The sequence below is a fragment of the Neovison vison genome, chromosome 3, assembly GCF_020171115.1.
Source record: "Neovison vison isolate M4711 chromosome 3, ASM_NN_V1, whole genome shotgun sequence".
Lineage (NCBI taxonomy): Eukaryota > Metazoa > Chordata > Mammalia > Carnivora > Mustelidae > Neogale > Neogale vison.
Genome location: NC_058093.1, coordinates 19,274,771 through 19,300,171, shown reverse-complemented (window position 1 = coordinate 19,300,171; position 25,401 = coordinate 19,274,771). Strand labels below are relative to the sequence as shown.

Sequence of the window (25,401 nt, the reverse complement as noted above, 5' to 3'; positions counted from 1 at the left end):
AAACATTTTTTTTTCCTAAAAGATAGAAACCAAACAGACAAATGAAAAGATACTCAACATCACTAATCATCAGGGGAATGCAAACCAAAGCCATGTAAGATGGGTCGCTCTTCAGAATGGCTAGTATCAATACAAGAAATTAAGTGTTAGTGAAGATGTAGGAAAAAAGGGATCTCTTATGCATTGTTGGGGGGAACATACTTGGTGCAACCACCATGGAAAACAGTATAAAGGTTCCTCCAAAAATTAAAAATAGAATAAAAACCGTATGATCCAGGAATTCCACTTTGGGGATTTATCTGAAGAAAGTGAAAATACTAACACAAAAAGATATAAGTACCCCTATGTTCATTGCAACATTATTTACAGTAGTCAAGATACGGAAACCTACGTTTCTATCGGTGGATGACTAAAGAAACTGATATATAGATAGAAATATACACAATGGAACATTACTCAGCCATAACCTGATTTCAAAAATGAAATCTTACCATTTGTCACCACATGGGTGGATGTGGAGGGTGGTGGGCTAAGTGAAATAAGTCAGAGAAACACAAGTACCATAGGATTTCACTTGTATGTAGAATCTAAAAAACAAAACACGAACAAACAAAAAATGAAAACAGACCCAAATAATAAACTGGTGGTTGCTAGAGAGGAGGTGGGCAAAGGATGGATGAAATAGGTGAAGGAGATGAAGAGGTACTGACTGGCATTTACAGAGAAGTCGGAGACGTAAAGAGCAGTACAGGGAGTAGTCGGCACTGTAACACCTACGCATGGGGACCAGACTTGCAGTGTTTATTCTGTGACGTATATAAGGTTGAATCACTTTGTCCTACATCTGAAACTGATACTATATGTTAACTACAATTAAAAAGTTTATTTGAAATAATACATTTTCTTATTTTTAAAAAGGGGTGGGGAGTCCCTTCTTAATCCTACATCCTTTTTAGCCATGGCCCAATTCCTCTCCTTTGTTAAGGTTAACTTCTTTAAAGAGTAGCCCATGGTCTTCCACCCCTCTGCAGTCTGGCTTTCCTCTTCCTCCCCTGAAATCATCCTGTCCAGGGTCACTAATGATGCCCTTTTTCCAAATCCAAAAGAAACATCTCAGGCTTTGTGACAGCCATACTCAATTATTTGACCTCTCCGCTGCCTTGGATGCCCTGGACCCTCTTTTTCCTTCTTGAAATTCTCTCCTTCCTTGGCTTCACTGATGCTGGCTCTTCTGCTTTTTCTCCCACCTATCAGCTGCTCTTTCCCTGTCTTCCTGCATACTCCCTAAATAATACTGTTCTGCCAGGGTCCCGCTTTCTTCTCTTTTTCTAATGTGTGTTGTCCCAGACGAGGACTCATTCTCGTGGCTTCCCCTAACACCTGTAGGCTAACGGCACGCAGATCTCCCACCTGGACTCACAGACGACTACCCGGACACTCGACCAGGACAGCTCCTGTCCTCTGCCCCAGCTGAACTCCCTGTTCCCCAAAGACAATTCCTCTTCCTTATTCTCTATGCCAGTAAATGGAACTGCCATTGTTCTGCTGACCTAGCTGGAAACTCAAAGATCCCAAGCTCCTTCCTGGCCTTCGCTTCCTGTTAGTCATCATCACCTGTGGATTCTGCTACAGAAATCGATCTCCTGGTAGGCCCACTCTCTACAATCCCAGAGGAACCATTTAAGTTCTCTTTAGCCCCTATCCTTTCTCAGCTAATTGACCAAAAAAGGGATCCATCCCTCTTCCCCCATCTCCTTTTGCTTTCATTGTTCTTAAGTCACAGATCGAACCATGATTTTCTCCTACACTTCTGCAGCGCCCTGTCTCTTTTGTGATAGATGCTTAGCAAGGCATTCAAGACCTGTCATGCCTGGCTATATGCTTGTATATATATATTTTTTCTTTTTTAAAAATATTTTATTTATTTGTTAGAGAGCGAGAGAGCGCGCAAGCACAGGCAGACAGAGCGGCAGGCAGAGGCAGAAGGAAAAGCAGGCTCCCCACTGAGCAAGGAGCCCGGTGTGGGACTCGATCCCAGGACACTGGGATCATGACCTGAGCCGAAGGCAGCTGTTTAACCCACTGAGCCACCCAGGCATCCCTATGTTTGTATATATATTTGTACACATGCACAGCTCTCTTCATCTGCTCATACAGCCGGTCCCCTAGAAGCAAGATATTCTCCCGAGCCTCTGCTCTCATGCATGCTGCTGCCTCTGCCTAGAACACCCTTCCTTCCACTTCTTCACATTACCTCTGGGCAGTTCTTGGTCGCCTTTCCTGACCACGTGCTCTGCAGACTTCCCTCACCTCTGCCTGTGTGTGTCTACAGATCTCAGCACTCTGCACTGCCTGCTTATCCCACTTGTCTGCTTAGTCTTTGATGTGAAAAATCCATGTTTCTCCAAAGCGCCAGTGTCCAGCACAATGCCTGTCACAGGTTATGGACCCAGTGACTATTTATTGCAATGAAATATATGCAGGATTTAAGTTCTGATTTTAGGTTTTTACCATAGTGACAAGCCACAGAGGTTGGAAGGTTGGATTTCATTTGCATTAAATTCATTGCATTAAATCCATTAATTTGCATTAAATTCATACATTGATCACAAGTTGTGTTTTCTGACAAAAGGCAAATAATTTATTCTTTATTGAATACATTACTAATAAAAGGAATGCTGACGTGACTATCTTAAGGGATGTTGGGCTTCGCCTCCCAGACAGATGGCACCCCCAGCAGTCCCGGGAGTAGCTGTGAATTCTTCTCTGCATCCCCCCGCAGAGTCCCGTCCTGCCTTGTCAGCTCGGCCTGAAGCAATTTAGTGCTCCCCCCGAGCACACATTGGGCCTGCAGATTCTCCACAACCCCTTTTAAGACTCACAGTGTAAGGGGAGCCGCCCCTGGGAGTTCCTGCTCTTCCCCCCATTCCCTAAAGAGCTTGGTGGGAGGAGCCAATTTGTGCATCTCCACCACAGCAGGGAAAAGCCCTTGGCAGTCACCCAGATGAGTAGTTGCAGGTGCTTTCCTGGGCTTGGCTTTTATGTTATTTACCCTGTGCTTCCACTATGGATGGTCTGCCTAAAGGAGATGGTAGGAGAGTGTCTTCCAAACTCTGCCTTGAGGATGGCAGGCAGTGGGAAAGAGGAGCTAACCGAGGGCAGAAAGGAAGCCTGAAGTCCCATGTCCCTGCTTCCAAAACCCTCACCTTCTCTAAGCAGTGTGTTGCTACCTCTAAAGAGCTGAGAAGGATATTTTCTTTTTTTATTTACAGTGACAAGCATCCCTACAAGAGATACATTTTAATACCTCTCAGTCTTCCCTCTCAGGAAACTTACTGTTGTATTTGACTTCAGTGCTTTTGTGCTACACTTTCCATCCTCGGGGAAAAGAAAAGCTGATCGGCATTATCCAGTCTTAAAAGCCTGTGTACTTGAGGGCCATCACCATATCTCCTGGTTGCGTCTTCTCCAGACACACTAAGCTCAGTTCCTTTATCTTTTCTACACATATTGCATTTTCTAGTTCTTTGTGTCTGTCAGGACTAACCTCCTGTAAATTATAGAGGTAGACACGGACAAGTGGTAGAGAGGAGACCAGAGATAAGGTGCTTCCTGGGGGAGAGGAAACATGTGAAATAAATTTTGAGTGGAAACATTAAATAAATACATAGATAACATTAGCAGACTGTGCTCAAAGTTGGTGAGTTATTGTGAGAAGGAGTTAATTAATGAACAGTGTTTGGAAGCAGGAAGGACCCAGCCTAGTAAGGAGAATCTGGAAATCGTCTTTGCTGCTCGTCAACCGTGTTCATTGACGCATTCATCTCCAGCACTTCGCACGGCTCCTGGCCTATTTCACGCCCTCAGTAAATGTTAACTGGATACCTGACTGGCTGTAATACCCTAATAAGAGCATACCAGTATGATTTGGTCTGTAAGTTTTTATAATTATTTTTTATCTCCTGTGTACTCTGTGATAGAGGTTTTAGGATTTTAGAGCAGAAAGAACTAAGGGGCAGAGGCCTGCGAGAACTACCCCGAGTTTGTTCCTCCTGCAGCCCATTTCAGTTGCTTTCTTTCTCTCAGTGTCCAGCTGACCTCCGTCTGCACAAACCGGCAGAAGAGGCAGAAGCTAATCTTGGAATGGTTTTGAGCCTACTTACTTGATTCACTCTGTCTCCATTGCTTTTTTTTTTTTTTTTTTTTAAGATTTTATTTATTTGACAGAGATCACAAGTAGGCAGAGAGGCAGGCAGAGAGAGAGCGGGGAGCAGGCTCCCTGCTGAGCAGAGAGCCCGATGCGGGGCTCGAACCCAGGACCATGAGATCATGACCTGAGCTGAAGGCAGAGGCTTAACCCACTGAGCCATCCAGGTGCCCCATCTGTCTCCATTTCTTAGTTTCTGCCACATTGCTTTTGTTGTACTTTATTTAAGGGATTTCATTATTAAGCAGTTGTGGTTGGAAGATTATTCCTCGCACTGAACCATTCTCAAATGTCCCATGTCCCCATATTAGATAATTGTACCTTGCTACCCTCGGTGCCCTACTCTAAGATTCTCCTAGGTTTCCTATTCTGCACATATGTTCTGCATAAACTCAATTTCTTGCAAATGCTTAAATATATTAATATATATTAAATATATTAAGTATATATATGCTTAATATATATTTATGATAGATAGATATATATATATATCTCCATCCAGATTGGATCCTTGAATAGGAAAAAAAAAAAAAAAAAAAAAAAGGACAGGGGCACCTGCGTGGCTCAGTGGTTTAAGTCTCTGCCTTCAGCTCAGGTCATGATCTCAGGGTCCTGGACTCTCTGCTCAGCAGGGAGCCTGCTTTTCCCTCTTTCTCTCTGTCTGCTACTCTGCCTACTTGTGATATCTCTCTCTCTGTCAAATTAATAAATAAAATCTTTAAAAAGGGGGGGGACATTAGTAAAACAATTGGTGAAATCTGAAGAAAGTCCATAATCTACATAATGCTTCATTTGTGAGTTTTTGGTCAGTGCACCGTGGGCTGTGTAAGATGTTCACATTAGGGGTAGCCCAAGTGAAGGGTGTGAGGATACAAACATTTCACAAATAGAGGAAATGTTAGAAACCCAAGTACATGTGAACATCCTGGTTATTTTCAAAACAAGAATTTTTCAAGCAGGAGAAAAATTGCAGAACACCAAAGTGTGTACTTGAGAGAATTCCAGGCAACACAAGGTAAACAAACCACGACAAAGAACCTCTGTCCCTGCTCAGCCCCTTCCTGCTCCCTCCTAGGTTCATCCCATCCATTCCCACAGCTTTAACTGTCACCTTTGTGCTGATGTCAGAAGTGCCCCCTGCGTCTTCCACATCTCTCCATCCCTATTTCCAAGGGCCATACTTCTGCCCCTCCTACAAGCACTTCATAATCAGCACACAGGAAACTCAATTCTTTATCCCCTTCCCTGACAGCCTGCCCTAGGTAGGCCACTGACCTCACCATTCCTGTCATCTAAGCTAGATACCTCAGTCACCATTGATTCCTTTCTCCTCTTTCACCAATTCCTTTTTTTTTTTTTTTAAGGTTTTATTTATTTATTTGTCAGAGTGACCCGACGCAGTACTCGATCCCAGAATCCTGGGATCATGACCTGAGCCGAAAGCAGACACTTAACCAACTGAGCCCCCCAGTCATCCCCTCTTTCACTAATTCTAAACATTCTCAGTTCTTCCAAAAGGTCTCTTGTGTTATCTCTTCCCTCCCCTCCTTTCACCATCCTCTGTGGTTACCCTAGAACAGACTCTCAGATCCGTGTCAGCACTGTCCCTGCCTACAGCCTGTCCGCCTTCTCATTGCCTTCAGAAAGTGGGCAGGACAAAGTATATCAGTGTCACTTTCCTGCTTAAAAAGCACCAGTGCCTCTCTATTGCTCCTGGCCTAAACAGATATAAGCATCTACCTAGGAGAGACATGCATTGTATGACTAAATTAAATGGCCAGCCTGCCTCCTTCCTTCCTCTACCCCCACCTTCAAGAAACTGGAAGGAATACAGGTCTTTGGAGGCAGGAAGTCCTGGCCTTGAATCCCAGCTTTGTGACTTTGGGCAAATTAGTCTTTGACTCTAAGCATCAGTTTTTTCTTATGTAAAATGGTGGTTGTACTTAACATGACAGACAATTGTGAGAATCAAATGAAATGATGTGTGTCAAGTGCCCAGCCCACAGTGGGCTCCCCTTACTATTACTGGTGCTTAACACTATAGGGTGCCATGAGGAATAGATCTCTCGATCCTCTCTGTCTTACATGTGTGTTGTTGAAAAAGGAAGTGGTCTACCTTCTACAACAGGGAGCCACTCTGTGGTAGGGAAGCTTATTCTCACTTGGAAGAGTAGACACTTGCCCTACAACCTGCCTGGCTGGGCTTGGAATGTGCACCCGCTTCCTGCCACAGGTGCGGCCTTGAAGCAACAGAGTTGAAGGGAGCCCAGCCTGAAACTGTACTGTATTTCCCAGAATATAAGGGCCTTGCCACTCGGTCTGTTCTCATTTCTGTGGATGAAACAGAGCTTTTCAGCAGAATTCTCCAGAGCCTGTCATACTTCCCAGGAGAACTCCAAACTAGCATATGCCTACCCCAGGCATCCATGGGGGAAGGACTTTATCTAATAGGTTCAATGCCCTTTGTTCCGTGGCTTAGTACAGAGGCTGGCACATAGGTGTGCTTAATCAGTATTGGACGGATAGAAAGATCAATGGAGGAATGAATGATTTAGTCTCTAGGGTTTGTCCAATAATGCATACTGAACTGAAACACTGAATTGCCTAATGAGCTTGATATTAGGTCAGTGGTTCTCAACCTTGGCTGCACTAATCACCAGCAGAGTTTTGTTTTGTTTAACAACTAATTTCTGGGTTCTACCCATGCTTATACCCTGTTATCGTCTAAAACCTGATTTTATTATTTTTTAGAAGATTTTATTTATTTGAGAGTGCACTAGCAGGGCAGAGAGAGAGGATAAGCAGACTCCCCGCTGAACAGGGAGCCCGATGTGGGGCTTGATCCCAGGACCCTGGGATCATGACCTGAGCTGAAGGCAGACACTTAACCAACTGAGCCACCCAGGCACCCCCAAGTGATTTTTAATAGACAGCCGAGGTTTGGGATCCAACATGCTAACCCATTCTAAAAGTATGTATCCTGTCCATAACTTATCATTCTCAGTTATCAGTTTATATACCTTTTCCTCAGTTGACTTAATGCTCCTTGAACTTAGTACTGGGACTGTCTTATTCCCAATTATCTACCTAGTGCCTGGCACAGTGCTTGGTATATAGTGACAGTCATAAATGTTAGTTGGATAAATTGGTTGCTTCTTCCCTTTAGGGTACAGGAAGATTGCATAGTACCACATAAGACAGAAAAAAATGCTAGCAAGCACCATGAGTTTTGTTTGGGGAATGTATGTGTGTTGGTGGAGGAAGGTTCTGACCATCAACACTTTGGTACCTATCTGCTTGCCCATAATTCATCGTTGTTTCCTATTCAGTGTTATTTATCCAGATGCTGTGAACTGACGGCAGCTAAAGATATTAGACTTTGTCAGAGACTCCCAATGTAAATATTTCATCCCATTATTCCCATCTGTACCTATCCTAAAATTCATCACTGTATATGTAAGAGGATAGTTCATTAATGTGATACTCCGCACCATTGTCCCCATTAATGAAAGCCATAGAAGCCTTTAGACAAAGATACACAGGTTGCCACACCAATCAATTTTCTCAACTCCAAAATCTGTTAATTTAGGCACAGAACTGGAAAGATATTTGAAGACATTGTATTTATTCATCTTTATAAAACAGTGAAGAAGCTGAATCTACTAGCTCCTTATATCAAATGCAAAATAAATTCAGATTGAAGATGACACAAATAAATAGAAAGATGTACCATGGACTGGAAAAATATTGTTAAAATGTCCATACTATCCAAATTTACTAGCTCCAATCTTCAGATTCAGCAGAATCCCTATGAAAGTACTTGCCTGAGATGACACAGCTTGTGAGGAACCCAGCTGGTGCAAGAAACCTGATGCCCTTCTCCTCATCCCTGGGCCACTACATGGGACTCATAGCACCTTGTATTATATTAGAATCAAAGGTCAGGATAAATTTCTAGACACACCCAGTCTTCTAAGACTGAATCAAGAAGAAACAGAAAATCTGAACAAACCAATTATTAATAATGAAATTGAATCTATAATAAAAAAAAACTCCCAACAAATAAAAGTCTGGTACCAGATGGCTTTATAGGTGATTTAAACATTAAAGAAGAATTAAGACCCATCCTCCTCAAACTATTCCAAAAAAAAATGTAGAAAAGGAACACTTTCAAATATACTCTGTGAGGCCAGCATTGGCCTAATACCAAAATCAAAGACGTTACAAAAAAAAAAGAGAGAATTACAGACCAGTATTGCTGATGAACATGCACATAAATATCCTCAACAAAATACTAACAAACCAAATTCAATAATACATTGAAAGGATCGTACACAGTGATCAAGTGGGATTTATTCCAGGAATGCAAGGATGGCTCAATATCCACAGACTCAAATCAATTTGATATACCATGTCAACAGAAAGAGGGGTAAAAATTATATAATACCTCAATAGATGCAGAAAAAGCATGACAAAATTAAACATATACTTATAATGAAAACAAAGCAAAGTAAGTACAGAAGAAATATACCTCAACATAGTAAAGGCCATATATGACAAACCCACAACTAACATCATACTCAGTGGTGAAAAGCTAAAATCTTTTTCTCTAAGATCAGGCACAAGATAAAGACACCCACTCTCACCACTTTTATTCAACATGGTATTGGAAGTCTTAGCTTCAAGAAACATTTAAGAAAAAGAAGTAAAAGCCATCCAAATTGGAAAGAGTAAATAAAACTGTGACTCTTTGCAAATAACATGACCCTATATATGGAAAACCCTAATGACTTCACTAAAAAACTATTCGAATAAATGAATCAATAAAGTTGCAGAATACAAAATTAATATACGGAAATCACTTGGATTTTTATTCACTAATAAAACTATCATAAATAGAAATTAGGAAAACAGTTGCATTTACAATCCCATCAAGGAGAATAAAATACCTAGGAATAAATTTAATTGAGGAAATGAAAGACCTATACACTGAAAACTGTAAAACATCGATGACAGAAATTGAAGATGAAACAAATAAATGGAAAGATGTACCATGGACTGGAAGAATTAGTATTGTTAAAATATCTGTACTATCCAAATCTACTAGCTCCAATCTATAGATTCAGCAGAATCCCTATGAAAATACTAATGGCATTTTTCTCAAAACTGGAACAACTAATCCTAAAATTTGTATGGAAGCACAAAAGACCATGAGGAGCGAACGCAATCTTGGAAGGAAGAACAAAGCTGAAGGTATCATGCCCTGATCTCCCACTATACTATAAAGCTATTGTAATCAGAACACTATGGCAATGGCACAAGAACAGACATTAATTAATGGAACAAAATAGAAATAAATCCATGCTTATATGTTCAATTAATGTTCAACAAAGAAGGCAAGAACATACAATGAGGAAAAGACAATTTCTTCAATAAATGATGTTGGGAAAACTGGACAACTACAAGCCAAAGAATGAAACCGGACCATTTTCTTATATCAAATACAAAACAAATTCAAAATCAGGTAAAGATGTAAATGTAAGACCTGGAACCGCGGACCTCCTTGAAGAAAACCTAGGGAGTAGGTTCTTAGGCATTGGTCTTAGTAGTATTTCTTTGATCTGTCTCCTCAGGCAAGGGCAACAAAAGCAAAAACAAAACCAAATGGAACTATTTCAGAGTAAAAAGATTTCGCACACTGAAGAAAACCCTCAACAAAATGGAAAGATAACTTACTGAATGAGAAAAGATATTTGCAAATGACATAACTGACAAGGGATTAATATCCAAAATATATAAAGAACTCACAATTCAATATCATAAAAGCAAACCAATTTAAAAAATAGGCAAAGGATCCAAAGACATTTCTCCTTAGAGGGCCAACAGAAACATGAAAAGATGCTGACATCACTAATCATCAGGGAAATGTAAATCAAAATCACAATGAGCTATCACTCACACCTATCAGAATGGTTAGTGTCAAAAAGACAAGTAACAAGTGTTGGTGAGGATGTGGGGGGAAGGGAATGTAATTTGCTGCCATCACCATGGAAAATAGTATGTAGGTTCCTCAAAAAATTAAAATTAAAGTTAAAAACATATGATCCAGCAACTCCACTTCTGGGTATTTATCTACAGAAAAAAACTAATTTGAAAAGAATATGCAACCTTATATTCATTATAGTATTATTTACAATAACCAAGCAAGATAAGAAGCAACCTAAATATCAGTAGATGAATGGGTAAAGAAGAGGTAGCATATACATACAATGGAATATTACCCAGGCATAAAAAAATAATGAAACTTTGCCATTTGCAACAACATGGATGGATCTAGAGGGTATAATACTAAGTAAAATAGGACAGAGAGGACAAATACCATATTATTTTACTTACATGTGGAATCTAAGAAAGCAAAATAAAACACTCATAGGTACAGAGAATAATAGGGTGGTTGACAGAGGGGAGTGGCATGGGGTAGGGATAATAGAGGGCAAGAAGATTAAAAGATACAAACTTATAAAATAAGCAGTGATACAGTGTACAGCATAGAGAATATAGCTAATTTATAACTGTGATGATAATCTTGGTGATCACTTAATGTATACAACTATTCAATCACTGTTGAATCCTTGGAACTAATAGAATATTGTATGTCAACTGCACAGTAAAAACAACAAAACAGAGCATTGCTCCTTTTTGTCCTGAAATAAAATCATTTAGGAATTTTTTTAAAAAGTCAAAGATCAAACTTTTATTTCCATCTTAGGATCTGTGTAAAGAAAAGGGGTGTTGTTAACAGGTTTCTCAGAGAATGCTGGGAAGAAAAGCATTGGTGGAAAGGGATCTTGAACTTGCTTTGTGGCAGCACCGCAGTTCATTTATGTTTCTGTCCTTGTTTTCAGAATCTTCCCCAGAGAATACCTCCTTCAACAGATTCACCTGTATTCCCTCGCTGATCTGCAGCAGGTGAGCACTCAGAAGGGCCATTTCATTTCTGCTTTCTAACTGGGAAAGTGTCTTAGTTGATTATGGTCTAGGCACTGGATTCTGCCATCATTTGGGGTAATTTCTTCATAAGCCTGGATAATCAATTTCTATTCAGAATGGGGGGAAAACCTTATTATAAAAAGATACTATAGGACAGTAAGAGATGTTGGCAAAGATATGTGGGGAAACTAGATATGTCATCCATTACTGGTGGGAATGTAAAGTGGTAGAGCCACTGGGGAAAACAGTTTGGTGTTCCCTCAAAAAGCTAAACAGTTACCATATGAACCAGTAATTAGTTCCTTCCTAGAGTATACCCAAGAGAACTGTAAACTTGTGTCCACATAAAACTTGTACACAGATGTTCAGAGAAGTTATACTCCTAAGAGCCAAAGAGTAGAAGTAACCCAGTGTTCATCAGTGGATGAACAGATAAACAAATTTTGTATATCCAGACAATGGAATATTATCTGGCCATAAAAAGGAGCAAAGTACCGATAGAGGCTACAACTAGAGTGAACCTTAAAAACATCAAGCCAGAAGAAGCCAGACAGAAAATATATGTTTTATGATTCTGTTAAATGAAATGTCCAAAATAGGCAAACCCATAGAGACAGAAAATAGCTGAGTGGTTCCCGGCATGTGGGGAGACCAGGGGAATGAGGAGTGTGACTACTAACGACCCAGAGTTTCCTTTGGGGCTGATGAAAATGTCCTGGAATTACATGGTGGTGAAGGTTGCACACTGGGCGCACATTGCACTGTGAATATACCAAAAGCCATTGAATTGTATACTTAAGAGTGAATTTTATGGTATGAGAATATCTCAAGAAAATTGTACAGGGAGAAAAAGATCTAAAAGGCAGTGACTCTAGGAAGCTCTTTGACTTGTGCTTAAGTCAAACAGTTGGAGGACTTTAAAGTTTAATGAAACAAAAGAGAGCATATAAGAGTCAAAATCATCTTTTAAAACTTGTATTAGTGCTTGTCCTTTTAATGACTGACCAGGTTAGCAACCAAGAAGAAAACCAACATCTAGTCTGTTCAGCCCAAAGTTCTGAATATGTTAAGCTTTGGTTAATCATTTAAATCAACAACTCACTCCCTCAGAAGCTTTTAGACACTAAATGAAAGCAGTACTTTCTATGTATCTATTCTTTCAAGAGTCAATTGAAAAAACAATTGTGGCAACTTCCAGAGTATCTCGTACTGCTTCGATTCTGTTGTTTGTTGTTTTCCTCACTGGTGGTTTTGCCCAGGGAAATGAGGTCAACTTAAAAACTGTTCAAATCCTTCAGTCATTTTTCAAGACTTTAAAACTACTTTAAGTGTTGTTTTTTAACTTAGGACTTGTGTTTTCTTTGTACACCCTGAGGGAGGAAAGTTATTTTAAATGGTACAAGTGGTTTTAGGGCATTTAGTTGGAAAAGGTCTGAGAGAACGGGAGTGTTTTAATTTTCTCATGTGCATCAGGCTTAACGTGTTTGCACACATCAGCTCCTCCCACTTCTTCAGGCCCTCATACCCTTTACTACATAATCAAGCAGCAATGATCTGCTGGCCGGGGTGGGGAAAGGTTTATTTTATTTATTTATTTTTTTAAGATTTTATTTTATTTATTTGACAGACAAAGACCACAAGTAGGCAGAGAGGAAGGCTGGGGGCGGGGGGGAGGGGAGCAGGCTCCCCACTGAGCAGAGAGCCAGATGCGGGGCTCCATCCCAGGACCCTGGGATCATGACCTGAGCCGAAGGCAGAGGCTTTAAACCCGCTGAGGCACCCAGGCGCCCCGAAAGGTTTATTCTTAATTACTATTGCCCAGTGGCATGCAAGGAGAAGACTCAATTAAAATATCCATCAGACACTCACCTATTTCCTAGGACTCTACCTGACATAGTATCTGAGGAGCCACCTGAGAAGTATGTTTAAAGGCATGGACGTATTCTTTTAAGGTGGTTTCAAACAGAATGGGCGGGGTCCAAAGTGAATACTCTTTGAGGAAGCCTTTCAAAAATGAGTTTTGATGCCAGATGAAGAGAAAGAAACAGAGAAATTCCTTATTCATTTTAGGGTGTCAAAGTAGTGTATCCATTTGGTGTGATAAATCCTGCTTTTTAAAGCTTTCCCTTGCCTTGTGGGCTTTCCCCCCTTGTAATAATCAAACCACATATGCCACGCAGCTTCCTTAAGTCAGTGACAGCAGTATTCCTGGTGGGCCAGCCCATTAGCCCCTGGAGCCCCATAAGCAGCTTAATCAGTTTTCAGCCTCAGTAGTAAAGTGATAGAGGCAATCAGCAGCTCATCAAACTCCCTGGCAGGGGTGGGGGGGGGACGGGCTAGAGCTTGGTGCATTCATTTAATCCGCAACAGCTCACTCTAACCTGGTTCTTTGTGCCTGGTTTTAAGATCCCCCAAAGTTATCATATTTAGAGGAAGTTTAATTCAATTACTTTTTCTGCCTGAGGTGGCTTAAATTGAATTTAGCTTTTGATCTGTCTGCATCTAGGCTAACAGTACTGAAGGGCCCCTCCACCCCATTTTCCCTTGGTTTCTGAGTAAATGTCTGGCATGTTTTCTGAATCTGAACGGTTCTTGTGAATATGTAAGAGAAGGGAGCACGAGAGGAAAAAAAAATGCTGTTGCTCTGTGACAGAGTGTCCATGACAGCAGGCAGTCCAGCCTGACTTGAGGAGCCGGCTGCCAGCCCCATATTGTCCTGTACCATTTTAGCCAATATCTGACCACTGGGTTGTCCGCTTTCATGTCAGCTTCAGGAGTTTTAGAGTAAGTTATTTACCACCATTTCATTACCCTCCATACTCCTAAAATAAAGGTCTCTATAAAAACAGATCACATAAAATAACTATAGAAAAATAAATTTATAAATTTTGTTTATAAATTTTGCAAGGGAGTAGAAGATAGGCTAACACAAGTAACTGAAGAGTTATAGATCTTGAATAATGATAATATAAATATCCTTCCTAAAGACAATAGATTGCTTTCTACAAATTCCTCTTAAGTAAACTGGATTTTTTCCCAGTAGCTTTCACTTAAAAAACAAAACGTAGACACCTTCCTCTCCAAAAATCAAAAAAGGTAAGAATTGACTACACATGGTAAAGGGGGATTTATAATAATCTTAAAGTAATATAGTACACAAAAGACGAATAATACCTAAAGATGCTAAAAAATTCTGATACAAAAAAAATTGCACCCTTCTTGTATCTCTGCTTTCATTTTTGTAAGTGACAATCCCAAAGTTTAGGAGATAGGCCCAATTCAACTATTTGGCTGAAGATTTCAAACTACCTTCATGCTTCTGATGTTACATTCAAGACCATTTTCTCCCCACTTTTCATTATTTGAATTTACTTTGCACGTCTTCTCCTTTGCTTTTGTCCACTTGGATGCAAGGAAACAAATAGTAGACGATGCTTAGCAAAAGGAACTGCCTCCTGTTGTTCTGGGAGCTGTAGTTGCCTGCCATTAGCCAGGGAGCACCAGTGATGGGCAAAATTTGTAGCTGATGCTGGTGCCGAGTCCCTAATTGTCTTTTTATTTCACCGGTCATTAAGTTGCTTGCTGGGTTTTACTAGCTCTTCGTAAAGGTAGTAGTTGAACAACAGAGTCATTGCCTTTCATCAGTTGGCAGCATTATAACATGTAACACCTAAGACAGAACCAAGTACTCCTTCTGCCTCGTAGCGGGTCCAAAGAAGGCAAAAGGTGTCAGCAGAGGCTCTCCATGTCCTAGGAGTTCAGAGGGGGACAGACTTGAGCCTGTCATTTCTTCAGTTTAGAATTTCAGGTGAATTTCTGTTCAGCAAGTAGATACTGTTAGAAAATCTTACCAATTCATGATCTTTGAATGTAAATCTAATGTAATATACTGAATTTTTATAAAATAAAATCATAAGCAGAAACTTTCTGGAGGAGGAGGTGAGAATGCAATGTTTTGTTTTGTAACTGACAGAGCAGTTCTTTCTAAAGGATGTGGTAGACAAGGACTAAACATCTGTGAATGAATGGCATGTTTTGAATGGGGAAACTGAGGCACTTTTTATAAGCTTTCTCCTGCTTTGATACTTCAGGAGGGGGAAGTACAAAAGAATTTGTGTCTTGTTATTTTCTATCTATCCAGCATTAATCACAAATCCATGAGAAGACTTTAAGATAGGAATACAATAAAAAAGATAACCCCAATGGGACAGTAGGAACAGTACGGTAACTCTGACTACACTAGCTTTCTGTATTAGCGCTCTCCTTTCCCTGTGACGTATGTGACAAACCATCTCCTTACTTATATCGCTGATAAGAAAATTCCACATTGTACTAGTAGAATACATTAGTATATGTAAGTTAAATGTTCAAAAGGTCATAGTTGCTCTTAAGGAGCAAATCAGAACTCTGGTTTAACCGTTCATTCCTCAGACTATGTAAGTGATAGGAGAATTCTTCTCAAGTTCCTTCTACTTACTGAAAGGAAAGGTCAGATTTAACTTCTTAGTTTTGGCTACCTGTGCTCTTGTGACAAAACCTAAAATGTATTCTAATGACTAAATCTTCTGGTGTTACTCCCCTTTGGGGCATATGTAAGCTAAGCACTGAATGATTCCATTCGTGTGTGATTCATGAGAAAGGATACTGGATGGTCCCATGGGTGAGGCAGCTGCTTTGAGTAGCCCCTCCTAGACGCCCCCTCCACCGCCTACCGCCTACCACACCATCTTGTGGGACAGTCACCTCCTCCGGGCCCTAAATTTCCAAACTAGACCTTACCTTCCAGCTAAGGCATTTAGATTCCAGTTAATATAAAATACTACCTGAGAAGAATAAATTATTTTGGCACAAATTCTCTTGTCTTATTAATAAGTTAGAAGCACAGGATGGTATTCATGGGGAGATAAATTTCAACAGACGTGATGATGAAAGAAGATGAAACAGTCTGGAATTTGGTGTACTTACGAGATGTGAAGTGGGAAGAATGCCAGTAGAGAAGGCCCCATAGCACTCAAGAGCCATAGAGAAAGAGAGAAGTAAATCAAATGCATACCACCTTTCTAGAGTTGCCTAGAATGGTCTGAACTGCAAGTTCTATGCCAAAGCAGTAAACACGTAGCAACTGGGCATGTAAACATTCAGTGTATGGATGAATACATACACTGTCCCAAAGTTATTAGCACACTTTGTCCCCAAGAAAAACAAACTAATTTAATGTTAGCCCCTAAAAAAAACATTAGAAGAGCTTCTGGGTAAAACAATGCACAGAATTCTAAAACTAAAGATCTACACTTATTATATATTGGGATAATGTCATGTTGTTCATTGTTGCAAACTTCCCGAACACTAAATAGTACTGAACAGCTGGCCAACTTTTCAGTTCATTTTTTCACTAGTCCCTCACACGCATAGGACTTAGAAGTTGTCATCTCTGTGACCTACACATTTATCAAAATGGGCACCGGGAAAAAAAACGACACAAATGGTGGCCCCACCATGAAGATTATCTAGCTAGTTTTCTAGCTAGTGAATTCAGTCGCCAAAAGGCAATGCTTAGGAGACGTCAAGGCCACTTTTTAAAAACAGACTTTGCTGAATTCTTCTTTGAGGAAATATGTGAGCAATTTTGCACAGCCCTGCCCCACCAAGCAAACAATCAGAGAAAGTTATTCTCTGTGGGCGCTATTCAGAGAGTCCGCACACAAAGGCCGAGCCTAAGTGGGCACCCAGCACAGCTGCCCTTTCACCGAAGAAGCAACAGGTGATGACCTTTATTCACACGAGGCTGACATCTCTGAATCCACAGTCCACAGGAACACAGCGCCTCAGTGCCCACAACCCAGTCACCGGTCTCCAAGCCTCAGCAGCCCGAGGAACTTGTATTCATAGCCTCTCAGCACCCCTGGTCCCTGCGCCATTGTCCAGCCAGGCGTTAGTGGGCAGGGTAACTAATTAGGAGCATTCGGACTTAACAAGCAGAAAAACAAAGTGTGACAGCTTGCCTGTGTTGTTCCGTGGCCCGGGCCTGTGTCCTGCGCGGCCGTCACTGCCTTCAGAAACTTCTGAGGTAATCTGGAGCAAGGTAGGAATGAGGCCTCCATTAAAACCTCACTAAATCTCTTTTAGCTACTTTAGCCAGAGCTGTTCTTATCAGTGAGTTAGAAAAGAGGCCCATGAGTTATTGGGGGGGGGGGCACAAATCATGCCTTTTAAATAAGCAGATTTTTCAAAAGTGAGCGTGTGTTTCAGGGATAAAGGAAAGGAATTGAACGTTCTTCTTTGAAGAACTGGCAGGCCGGCACCAGAGCAAATGGAAAGTCGAGGTTTCTCTGGAGAGGTGTATATTGAGCAGCTGCGGAATAGTTGAGGCCTCGTGCTCAGTCCTCCGGGGGGGTTCAGGTCCCAGGGGAAGGGGTAGGGGCAACTGCTGCTAAGTGCCTGGGCTGGAACCCAGCTCTTCTGACTCCTTGGCAGGAGGCCTTCAGTCTTTGGAGTCTTGACTACTGGTTTTCTGGTGTTTTGGTGACGGGGCCAGTTAGTCAAGCAGGTGCTTAACAAGGTGGTGGTACAGATTGCTCTTTATGCCAGCTGGTTAGTCTTTGTCTGCTCCGAGAACACTCTGTCTGCAGACGCAGGCACCGCACCCGGCTACGTTCACACACCTGGTCTGCAGACACAGTAAAGCATGGGGGAAGGTGGGCAGGGCGAGGGCTGTGGCAGAAACTGGGGGTAGCTAAAGGCAATGTTTTGCTCTTCTTGGGAACCCAGGCCAGAAAGAGGACCGTGTGTTGTAAGTACTGGATGGAGACTCTCATGCTCTAGTTGAGAAAGAGCTTGATTGAGATGGGATTTCAGAAGTCATAGGGGAGCCCCTGAAGCGTCGACACCACGATAATAGATGAGGAAGCAGCCGCAGAGCTGGTTGGGGCTCAGTCCGTGCTGAAATCACTTTCCTGGAATCCAGTTTCCTGGCCCTGCTTCTACTCGGGCTTCCAACCATCCAGGTTTTTTGGTTGTTGTTGATTTGGGCATCGTATTATTGTTGTTGTTTCCCATTTATAAAAATGCAGCTAGAATACTAACTAGGCAAGGGCCTACTTTCAGAGACATAGAGTGAAGTTAGTATCCATTTTACCGTTGGTGGAATTAGACCCTCCCTGCCCAGCCCCGCAGCCTGCCAGTTCACACACAAATGTTGTTAGTCCCTAGGAACAGACAAGAATGGACCGGCAGCAAAGCTAAGCTGCCACGTGGTCAGAGAAGTAGCTGTCACACCGGTGGTTGCTCAGTGGGGCATAAGTCTGTGCTTATGTGTCCCTGTATAACAGATTACCCCAAAACTCAGTAAACAAAAGTAAACCCTTTTTTCCCGTGGTTTCTGTGGATCAGGAATTTGGGAGCAGTTTAACTGGGCATTTTGGGCTTGGACTCTGTTAGGAGGTTGTAGTCCAGATCCTGTTTGGGGCTACAGTCATTGGAAGAAGCCCTAACTCGGGCTGAAGGATCTGCTTCCAAGATGAGTTACTTCCACAGTGGCCAGTTGGTGCTGGCTGTTGGTGAGAGGCCTCTGCTTCTCCTCACCTGGGCGTTGCCACAGGCTGCCTTGTGAGCAATCTGAGCCCGTGAAAGCCAGGCTGGGTCTTTGCCTCGCAGGTCAATGAGCCATCACTTCTGCCACATTCTCTCACATTTGAAATAAGTCATAGTATGCAAAGACGGCTGCGCAGCATCTCCCATCCCGCATGCCCTCCTTGCATCGTGACTCTGACATTCCTCCCATCGAGAGGTGGTGTCTGTGTTCCCTTTCTCTGAATTTGGCTGGGCTTGTCACCATGGAAGCGATGCCAGGATGCTATGTGGCTTCCGAGGCTGGGTCAGCTTCAGCCGGGCTGTTCACACTTGGAAACAGCCACCATGCTTTAAGGGAACCCAAACCAGCCCATACACAGAGACCAGAGGAGAGGCCAACAGCCATCATCAACCACTAGGCATGAAGTGAAGATACTTTCAAAGGATTCCCACCTGTAGCTGAAAGTCTTCTCAGCCGAGGCAACAGGAACAGAGCAGAGCAAAGCCATCTCTACTACATCCTGCCTGAACTTCTGACCCACTGAATCTGAGAAGAAAATGATTGTTTTACACCACTAGGTTTGGGGTACATTGTTGTGCAACAGTGGTTACTGGAACACAAGTAACTCAGCTGTTAGAAGGTTTCCTAGAGGCTGTATCTAAGTTGAAATGTGAGCCCCTATGGGCAGAAATGGAGGGAAGAGAATGGGAAGAGAACTTTTAGGCCTTGGTAGTTTCAAACCCAGCAACGACCTAATCTACAGTGTTTCTGTCATGGAAGAAAGCAGGAAGAAGTTTTCATGACTGACTTTGACATTTTTGAAGAACGCTCTGTCTGCATGCTTCAGGATTATTTTGATAAATGGTCTCAACAAACATTTGTGGAATGAGTATGATGGAATCACTTTCTTCAGAAATGAATGTGAGGGAAAAAATCTGTGAAGGAGTCTCCAGGCTAGAGCTACACAGAGTGTGGAGTTTATAATTTTTCTATCCCACCTGTGCTCCTGAAACACGAGCCAAATTCTCAGTCAAATTCTCAGTCACCGGAGGCTTGGCTGGGTGTCCCCTCCCTATTCATTCATTCAGATGTTAATGAAGTACACACTGGGTGCCCAGAGCTATGCTGGCCCTGAAGTTGAGGGAGCTCATTTTCTCAGAAAAAGACTAGTGATTCTTCCTGGTTACGGTCAAACTCTTTGTACTTTGTCTTTGTGCCAAGAACTTCTGGTAGAGGCCGCCCACGACTGTGCTCAACCTAAAGACATCCAGCAGGATTTTACCCCTGAGGCCCCCCCTGATGCCATCCACTCTGCCACATTTGTAGTTGGTCCTCGAGGGCCCAGAGGGATCATGAGAAGGCTGTCTAGCCAGGTGTTGAAGGCTAAGGAGGTTTCTAGCATTTCCACAAAGTCCATTCACTTGATGTTGCTGCAGAGCTGGAGCAGTGTGGCAGACTCCCAAGACAGCATTAGCGCGCGTGTCTTTGACCACACCGTTGGCTGCATGGGACCGTGGCCTGCACTTTGGTCGACATTTGGAACTTGCTGCGTTTCAAGTGATATTGCCCCCATCTTTCTGAGGTAAAATTAGAAGGCTAACTGGGGCAGCCTCTGTTATTGTTTGTTTTTAACTTTCTGGCTAAATCCTAGTGAACCATCAACACATTTGCTCCGGGAATTTTAAACAAGATTAAAATCGGTTTTGACAGCAGGGGAGATCTTTATAGCCCAACAAATCAAGGAAAGGTACAGGGAGCAGTACGAGTCACTCAGAAAGCTGCTGAAGCATTAATAAGCCTGGACTTCTGTTAGCTGTTGAACAGGTTTCTTGTCACTCAGAAATTCACTTCTTTCCCGAGAGCCATTCATTCATCTGTCCATACAAGAAGCAAGTGATAAATGGTATATTATGTACTAGGCACTTACCGTGCCAGGGCCGGGGCCAGGATTAAAGCGCCTGCCCTCTGAGAACATTCTCTCCCGGTTCTGTACTGGTATGCCAAGCACATTGCAGGGGCAGCCTAACCATGCCATTCTGCGTTTAAAGGAGACCCATATGGCTTTCGAACAGGGTTGCTGCAGGGGATAGGCAAGCGGCATCCTTGCCCGACGCAGGCCCAACTGGAGACTTCAGGTCGTGATGAGAAACTAGAGAGCATCCCCCTCTGAAGGGGACAGCTGTTTTCCAGTAGCCCCAGAGTTGTCATCTCTTTCATTTTCCAAGAGAAGCCGGAAATCCGTATTTTTATGTGAAATTTCTCAATATTTAAACACTCTGCAGGCCAAGCAAAACACAGCCACTGGTTTTGACCTCTGCTTTATAATAGAGAATGCCTGCTTTTGTTCCGTCAAAACTAATGAATGCTCAATTACGAGAAGGAATTTGGAGGTTGGTGTTAGATTGTGCTTCTCAAAAGGCTCCAGACCCCATCCTAAACCCTTGAGATGCTAACTGACAGACTTGCACAGGCTGACAGCTGGGCTCTGAAAGTAGACACACACAAGGAAACAGGCGAGCTATTCCAGGTCACTTTGCAGGGTCAGGGCAGCAATGCAAACATTAGGAAGGCCGAAGACAAAGGTCAGGGGGCAGCAAGGAGGCCCTCCATTTCCTCGGCTGTTGGTTCATAAATCATATTCAAAAGGTATCACCAGACTCCCTCTCTCTGGCACTGCTTTGTGAGGTGGAAAATTAAATAGAAATCAGAATTAAGATGGCTCTCAGGAGCCTTTAGGAGACCAGCAGGCCAGTGTGAGGCCACCGGAGAATGAAGTTTCTGCCTGGAGAAAAGGTCTCCAAAAGGGGGATGATACCCGATGTTGGGCACTGCAGAGGGGCTGGGTGGTACAGGGTGATTTACTTGGAGCCCGGCTGCCCGCATTCGAATGCCAGCTCTCTCCAGACTCCCTAGTTGACCTTGGACATGTCCCTCCTCTTCATAGCTCAAGAAGCGCTTCATCTCCAAAGTCAGGGATAATGATAGTACCTTCCCCCAAAAGTTGCTCCGAGGCTTAGAGGAGTGAAGACATGTAAAGCCCTTAGAACACGGACACACAGAGCTTAGGAGCGACCAGCTTCACTAGTGGCACAAGTGCTGGGGTTAGCGCTGGCTAGGAGATGGCGACCTTTCGTAAATGGCTTGCTGTGGCTTTCTTGGGCGGTACCAAGTCACCACATCTGTGGACACCAGAAGGCAGCCACCACACAGAAGTCCTGTTTACTCTACCTGTTTAGCCTCTCTGATCCTGAATGGGCACTCAGCCATGGGTCCTGCTGTAGCGGCAGCTATCCAGTCACTGCATGGACCAGCACCTTGATAGGGAAAGCAGAGGAACCCTGGGTGGGCTTCCTCCTGCCTCCAGGGTGGTCCTAGACAGGACCTCCCTAGTGGCCCCACAGGGGAACTACTCTTCCAGAGCCTCCCACCCCCACTCCTTTCCTGGCCAGGCAGTGAGACCTCCCTAGAGGGCTGGACTAGATAGAACAAGTCAGAATCTCATGCTGGTCTAGCCTCACCAGCTTTCTTTGGTCTTGCTAAGAGGCCTTTAGCACATGAACCAGAAGCTGAATTTTGGCTTCCCCAAAGGTAGGCACCTTCAGCACCTGTCTCTTGGAAGACTGCGTGCCGTTTTGGTGGGCTGTACACAGATTATCTTGTCAATTTTAACAAAATGCATTCTTTAAGTTTTGTAGAATCATAGAACGTACATTTTTTGAGCTTAAAAAATACTGAGTCCACACTGTTTCTGTAGCTATAGAAGGGTGGAGCTTACCAGACTGAGCTGTTGGCAGAAACAAAGAGAACCCATGTTTCTTTCCCACCTGCAATTATAGTTTTACTAGCTTGTAAAGCACACGGAGAATTTGCAGTACATTCTTCCTTTGCAGTCGGAGAGAGGCCCTGCTGTGAGTGTAATTGGCTTTCTAGCTTCCTTTAACGTGCAGGTGGAAGAGAGCGGGCTGAAGGACCTTTACTCTTAGAATTAACTGATGTTGAATTGTGTTTAAATTCCATGCATCTCCCTGGATGCATGTGTTCCATTAAATCTTAGGAGTGGAAACACAGCTTAACTCCGAAAATATCCCCATCCCTGTCCCTTCTTATGGCTTTACAAAAATAAGTTGTTTTTTTTTTTTTAATGGATTTTTAACCCCTGAAGGGATTATTCTCAACCCTGTTATAACCCATGTATTAACGATATAGGGCATCTTTAAATAACAATTTCACACAGGACATTGAACTTAGACCGCTTTTTTCCTCCAGCGTTGGCTTTGCACAAATCTGTTCGCAAGAGGATCTCATGCTCTTTACTTCTTTATTTCTGGAGCCCTAACTTTCCTTATTTGTGAAGGGAAAGGTTGAATTAAACAATTTTTACAGCCCCTCCCAGCTCTGGGACCCTAGTTGCATGGATCCTTGAGAAGTGATTAAATTGTAGGAGCCACTCTACATTTACCTATCTACTTTCTGGGACTTCCTTGCCAGTTTTCACAACTGGGCTCTGGGCATCGCAAGAAACCTGGAATGAAAGCTAGATACCTGCTCCTTCAGTTCCAAGAGATAAATGTCAAGATTTCTATTTGCGAAAGATCCTTAAGTAGCAGTCTTAAGCATTTTTCACAAATAGGATCTGAAGGACAGCCTACAAAACAAGTGAAATATACTAATTGTATATAGCCCTTAAAGAAATTAACTTTCTAATACCTTAACATCTCGTGGCACAGTAGTGCCCAGCACACAAAAGTTGGCCAGTAAAAATGTGCAGAAGGTAATATGCCATCTAGTGACTTTGCTCCTAAAATGCGCACACCAGTCAGGTAATCTGGTGAACTGGATATCGACGTGTGTGTCCGGGCTACAGGTAGAGTCAGGTAATGGACAGTGGAAGAATTGGGCGTCAAAAGGGAAGGCTTGTGAGAAAGAAAAAGGGAATCTGGGGAAGGATGCTATTGAATGGATTCTCAGCTGGAGCAGAGGTCAGGGTGCAGAGAAAAGGTCTAGGCAATCCCAGGTAGTAAAACAATGGATTTGGGTTTCATCTCTTTCTCCTGTCTCTGCCGGTTGCCAGCTGGGGGGCAGGGACTGATCATCGGACAGACAGAAGGAGAGAGAAAGGGCCAGGACTCTCAGTCCGCTTGCTTCACCCCAGAGTTGTTGGGGACCAGACTCACTGAGAGCAAGGGGCCTTTCATTTCATGCACTTGGTCAAGGACGGAGGACAGGGAAAACCTCCGACCCAGGGTGACCATAGTTCATCCTTTACCAAGTTACATATCTCTGGTGCTTAGTCTTTATAAAATGAGAACATTGTACTAATTAATCATGGCTATTTTTTATTACATGTTCAAAAAATGTGACTTTTATTACAGAGCGCTTACTTTAGGCCGGACTGTGTTCTAAATCTACATGGATTATCTCGTTTAATCCCAGTTGCCCTCTGACATAGGTACTATTATTACCCATCCTGTACACATGAGGGGAACTTGCCTAAAGTCATCTAGCTAATAAAGTGGAGGCGCTGAAATTCAAACCCAAGCTGCCCTATTCTAACACATTTCCTCTTTTGTGTCAGTTTTGTATGAAACATTTCAGACTTATCAAATCAAAGAATAACAACTACGACCAGCTGCTTGATTACCCCTGCAGTTGAAGGACCCCTTCTCCAATGGACACACACTCTGAACCACCCCGTTGTACTATTTCCCACAAGCACTAACATGATTTCCGGAAGCATCCTGGTACCAGACCCACCTGACAGCAAGGCCAAGCCGTACCACTGCTGAAGCTCCACCAGGTCTTACCACTGGGTAGGAGGGAATAGAAGGCAAAGAGGGGAACAAAACTATGTAAATGCACCCATTACTAGCCTCAGAGTAGTGCCCAGGAGAGTCCATACAGATGCTGCAATCGTAGTGGTCAGACCCAGCTTCCTCCCCAGATTCCCCCAAATAGTCCATAGGCCCTAAAATTTCTACAGGTCAGTTTTAACCGCTGCCATGGTGGTCAAAATATTTTTGTTCTTTCCAGCCCAGTGACCAGTAGTCATCAAAAACAGCAAAATTCCAGAACAAAGAACTGGATAACACACAGAATATATTACAGTCCCAAAGAGAAAGCATACTAATTACATACAGACTTATGACACTATGAATTTGCTTTTTGTTTTGTTTTGTTTTTTAAAAGTTTGGACTTAGCATATTCTAGATCCATAGCTATGGCTAACCTGTGCTTTTGTGGTAGAGCTTCTATCTTTTCCTCCTCGTGTGTGTGTATGTATGCACTTGTGTGTCCATAACTGGCTAATTCCCATTCCTTGGCATTGGTTTAAATCATTGGCATATGTCCTTATCAATGATTCTTTGCTGCTCAAGATCCTGTGTGCCTGGAATTCTGCTAGCATCCCTCCCACAGATTGTGGTTAGAAAACCTAACTCTTCTAGAATTGCCTTCAGCCTAAAGGTTCCTTTCAGCTACTGGAAGAATAGAGAACAAAAATCTGATGCAGCTGACATTTTAGGTGTGTATATAATTTACCAAATTGTTGACCGCTCAGCTCTTAGTCAGTGGTCACAAAAGAAATTAGAAACCCTCCCCTGCTACCCCACAACCCAAAGAAGGAAGGGTGTTCCTT

The 25,401-nt window shown here is 42.7% G+C and overlaps 1 protein-coding gene across 4 annotated transcripts in view; it reads left to right on the top strand.

Annotated features, from left to right (window-relative positions):
* Nucleotides 1-25,401, top strand: part of PLEKHM3 (pleckstrin homology domain containing M3) — a 183,872-nt gene that overhangs the window by 92,746 nt on the left and 65,725 nt on the right. For all 4 annotated transcript variants that reach the window (XM_044241453.1, XM_044241454.1, XM_044241456.1 and 1 more), the window contains exon 6: nt 11,113-11,176. In XM_044241453.1, the coding sequence (XP_044097388.1) occupies nt 11,113-11,176 (64 nt within the window). The remainder of the gene's footprint in view (nt 1-11,112; nt 11,177-25,401) is intronic.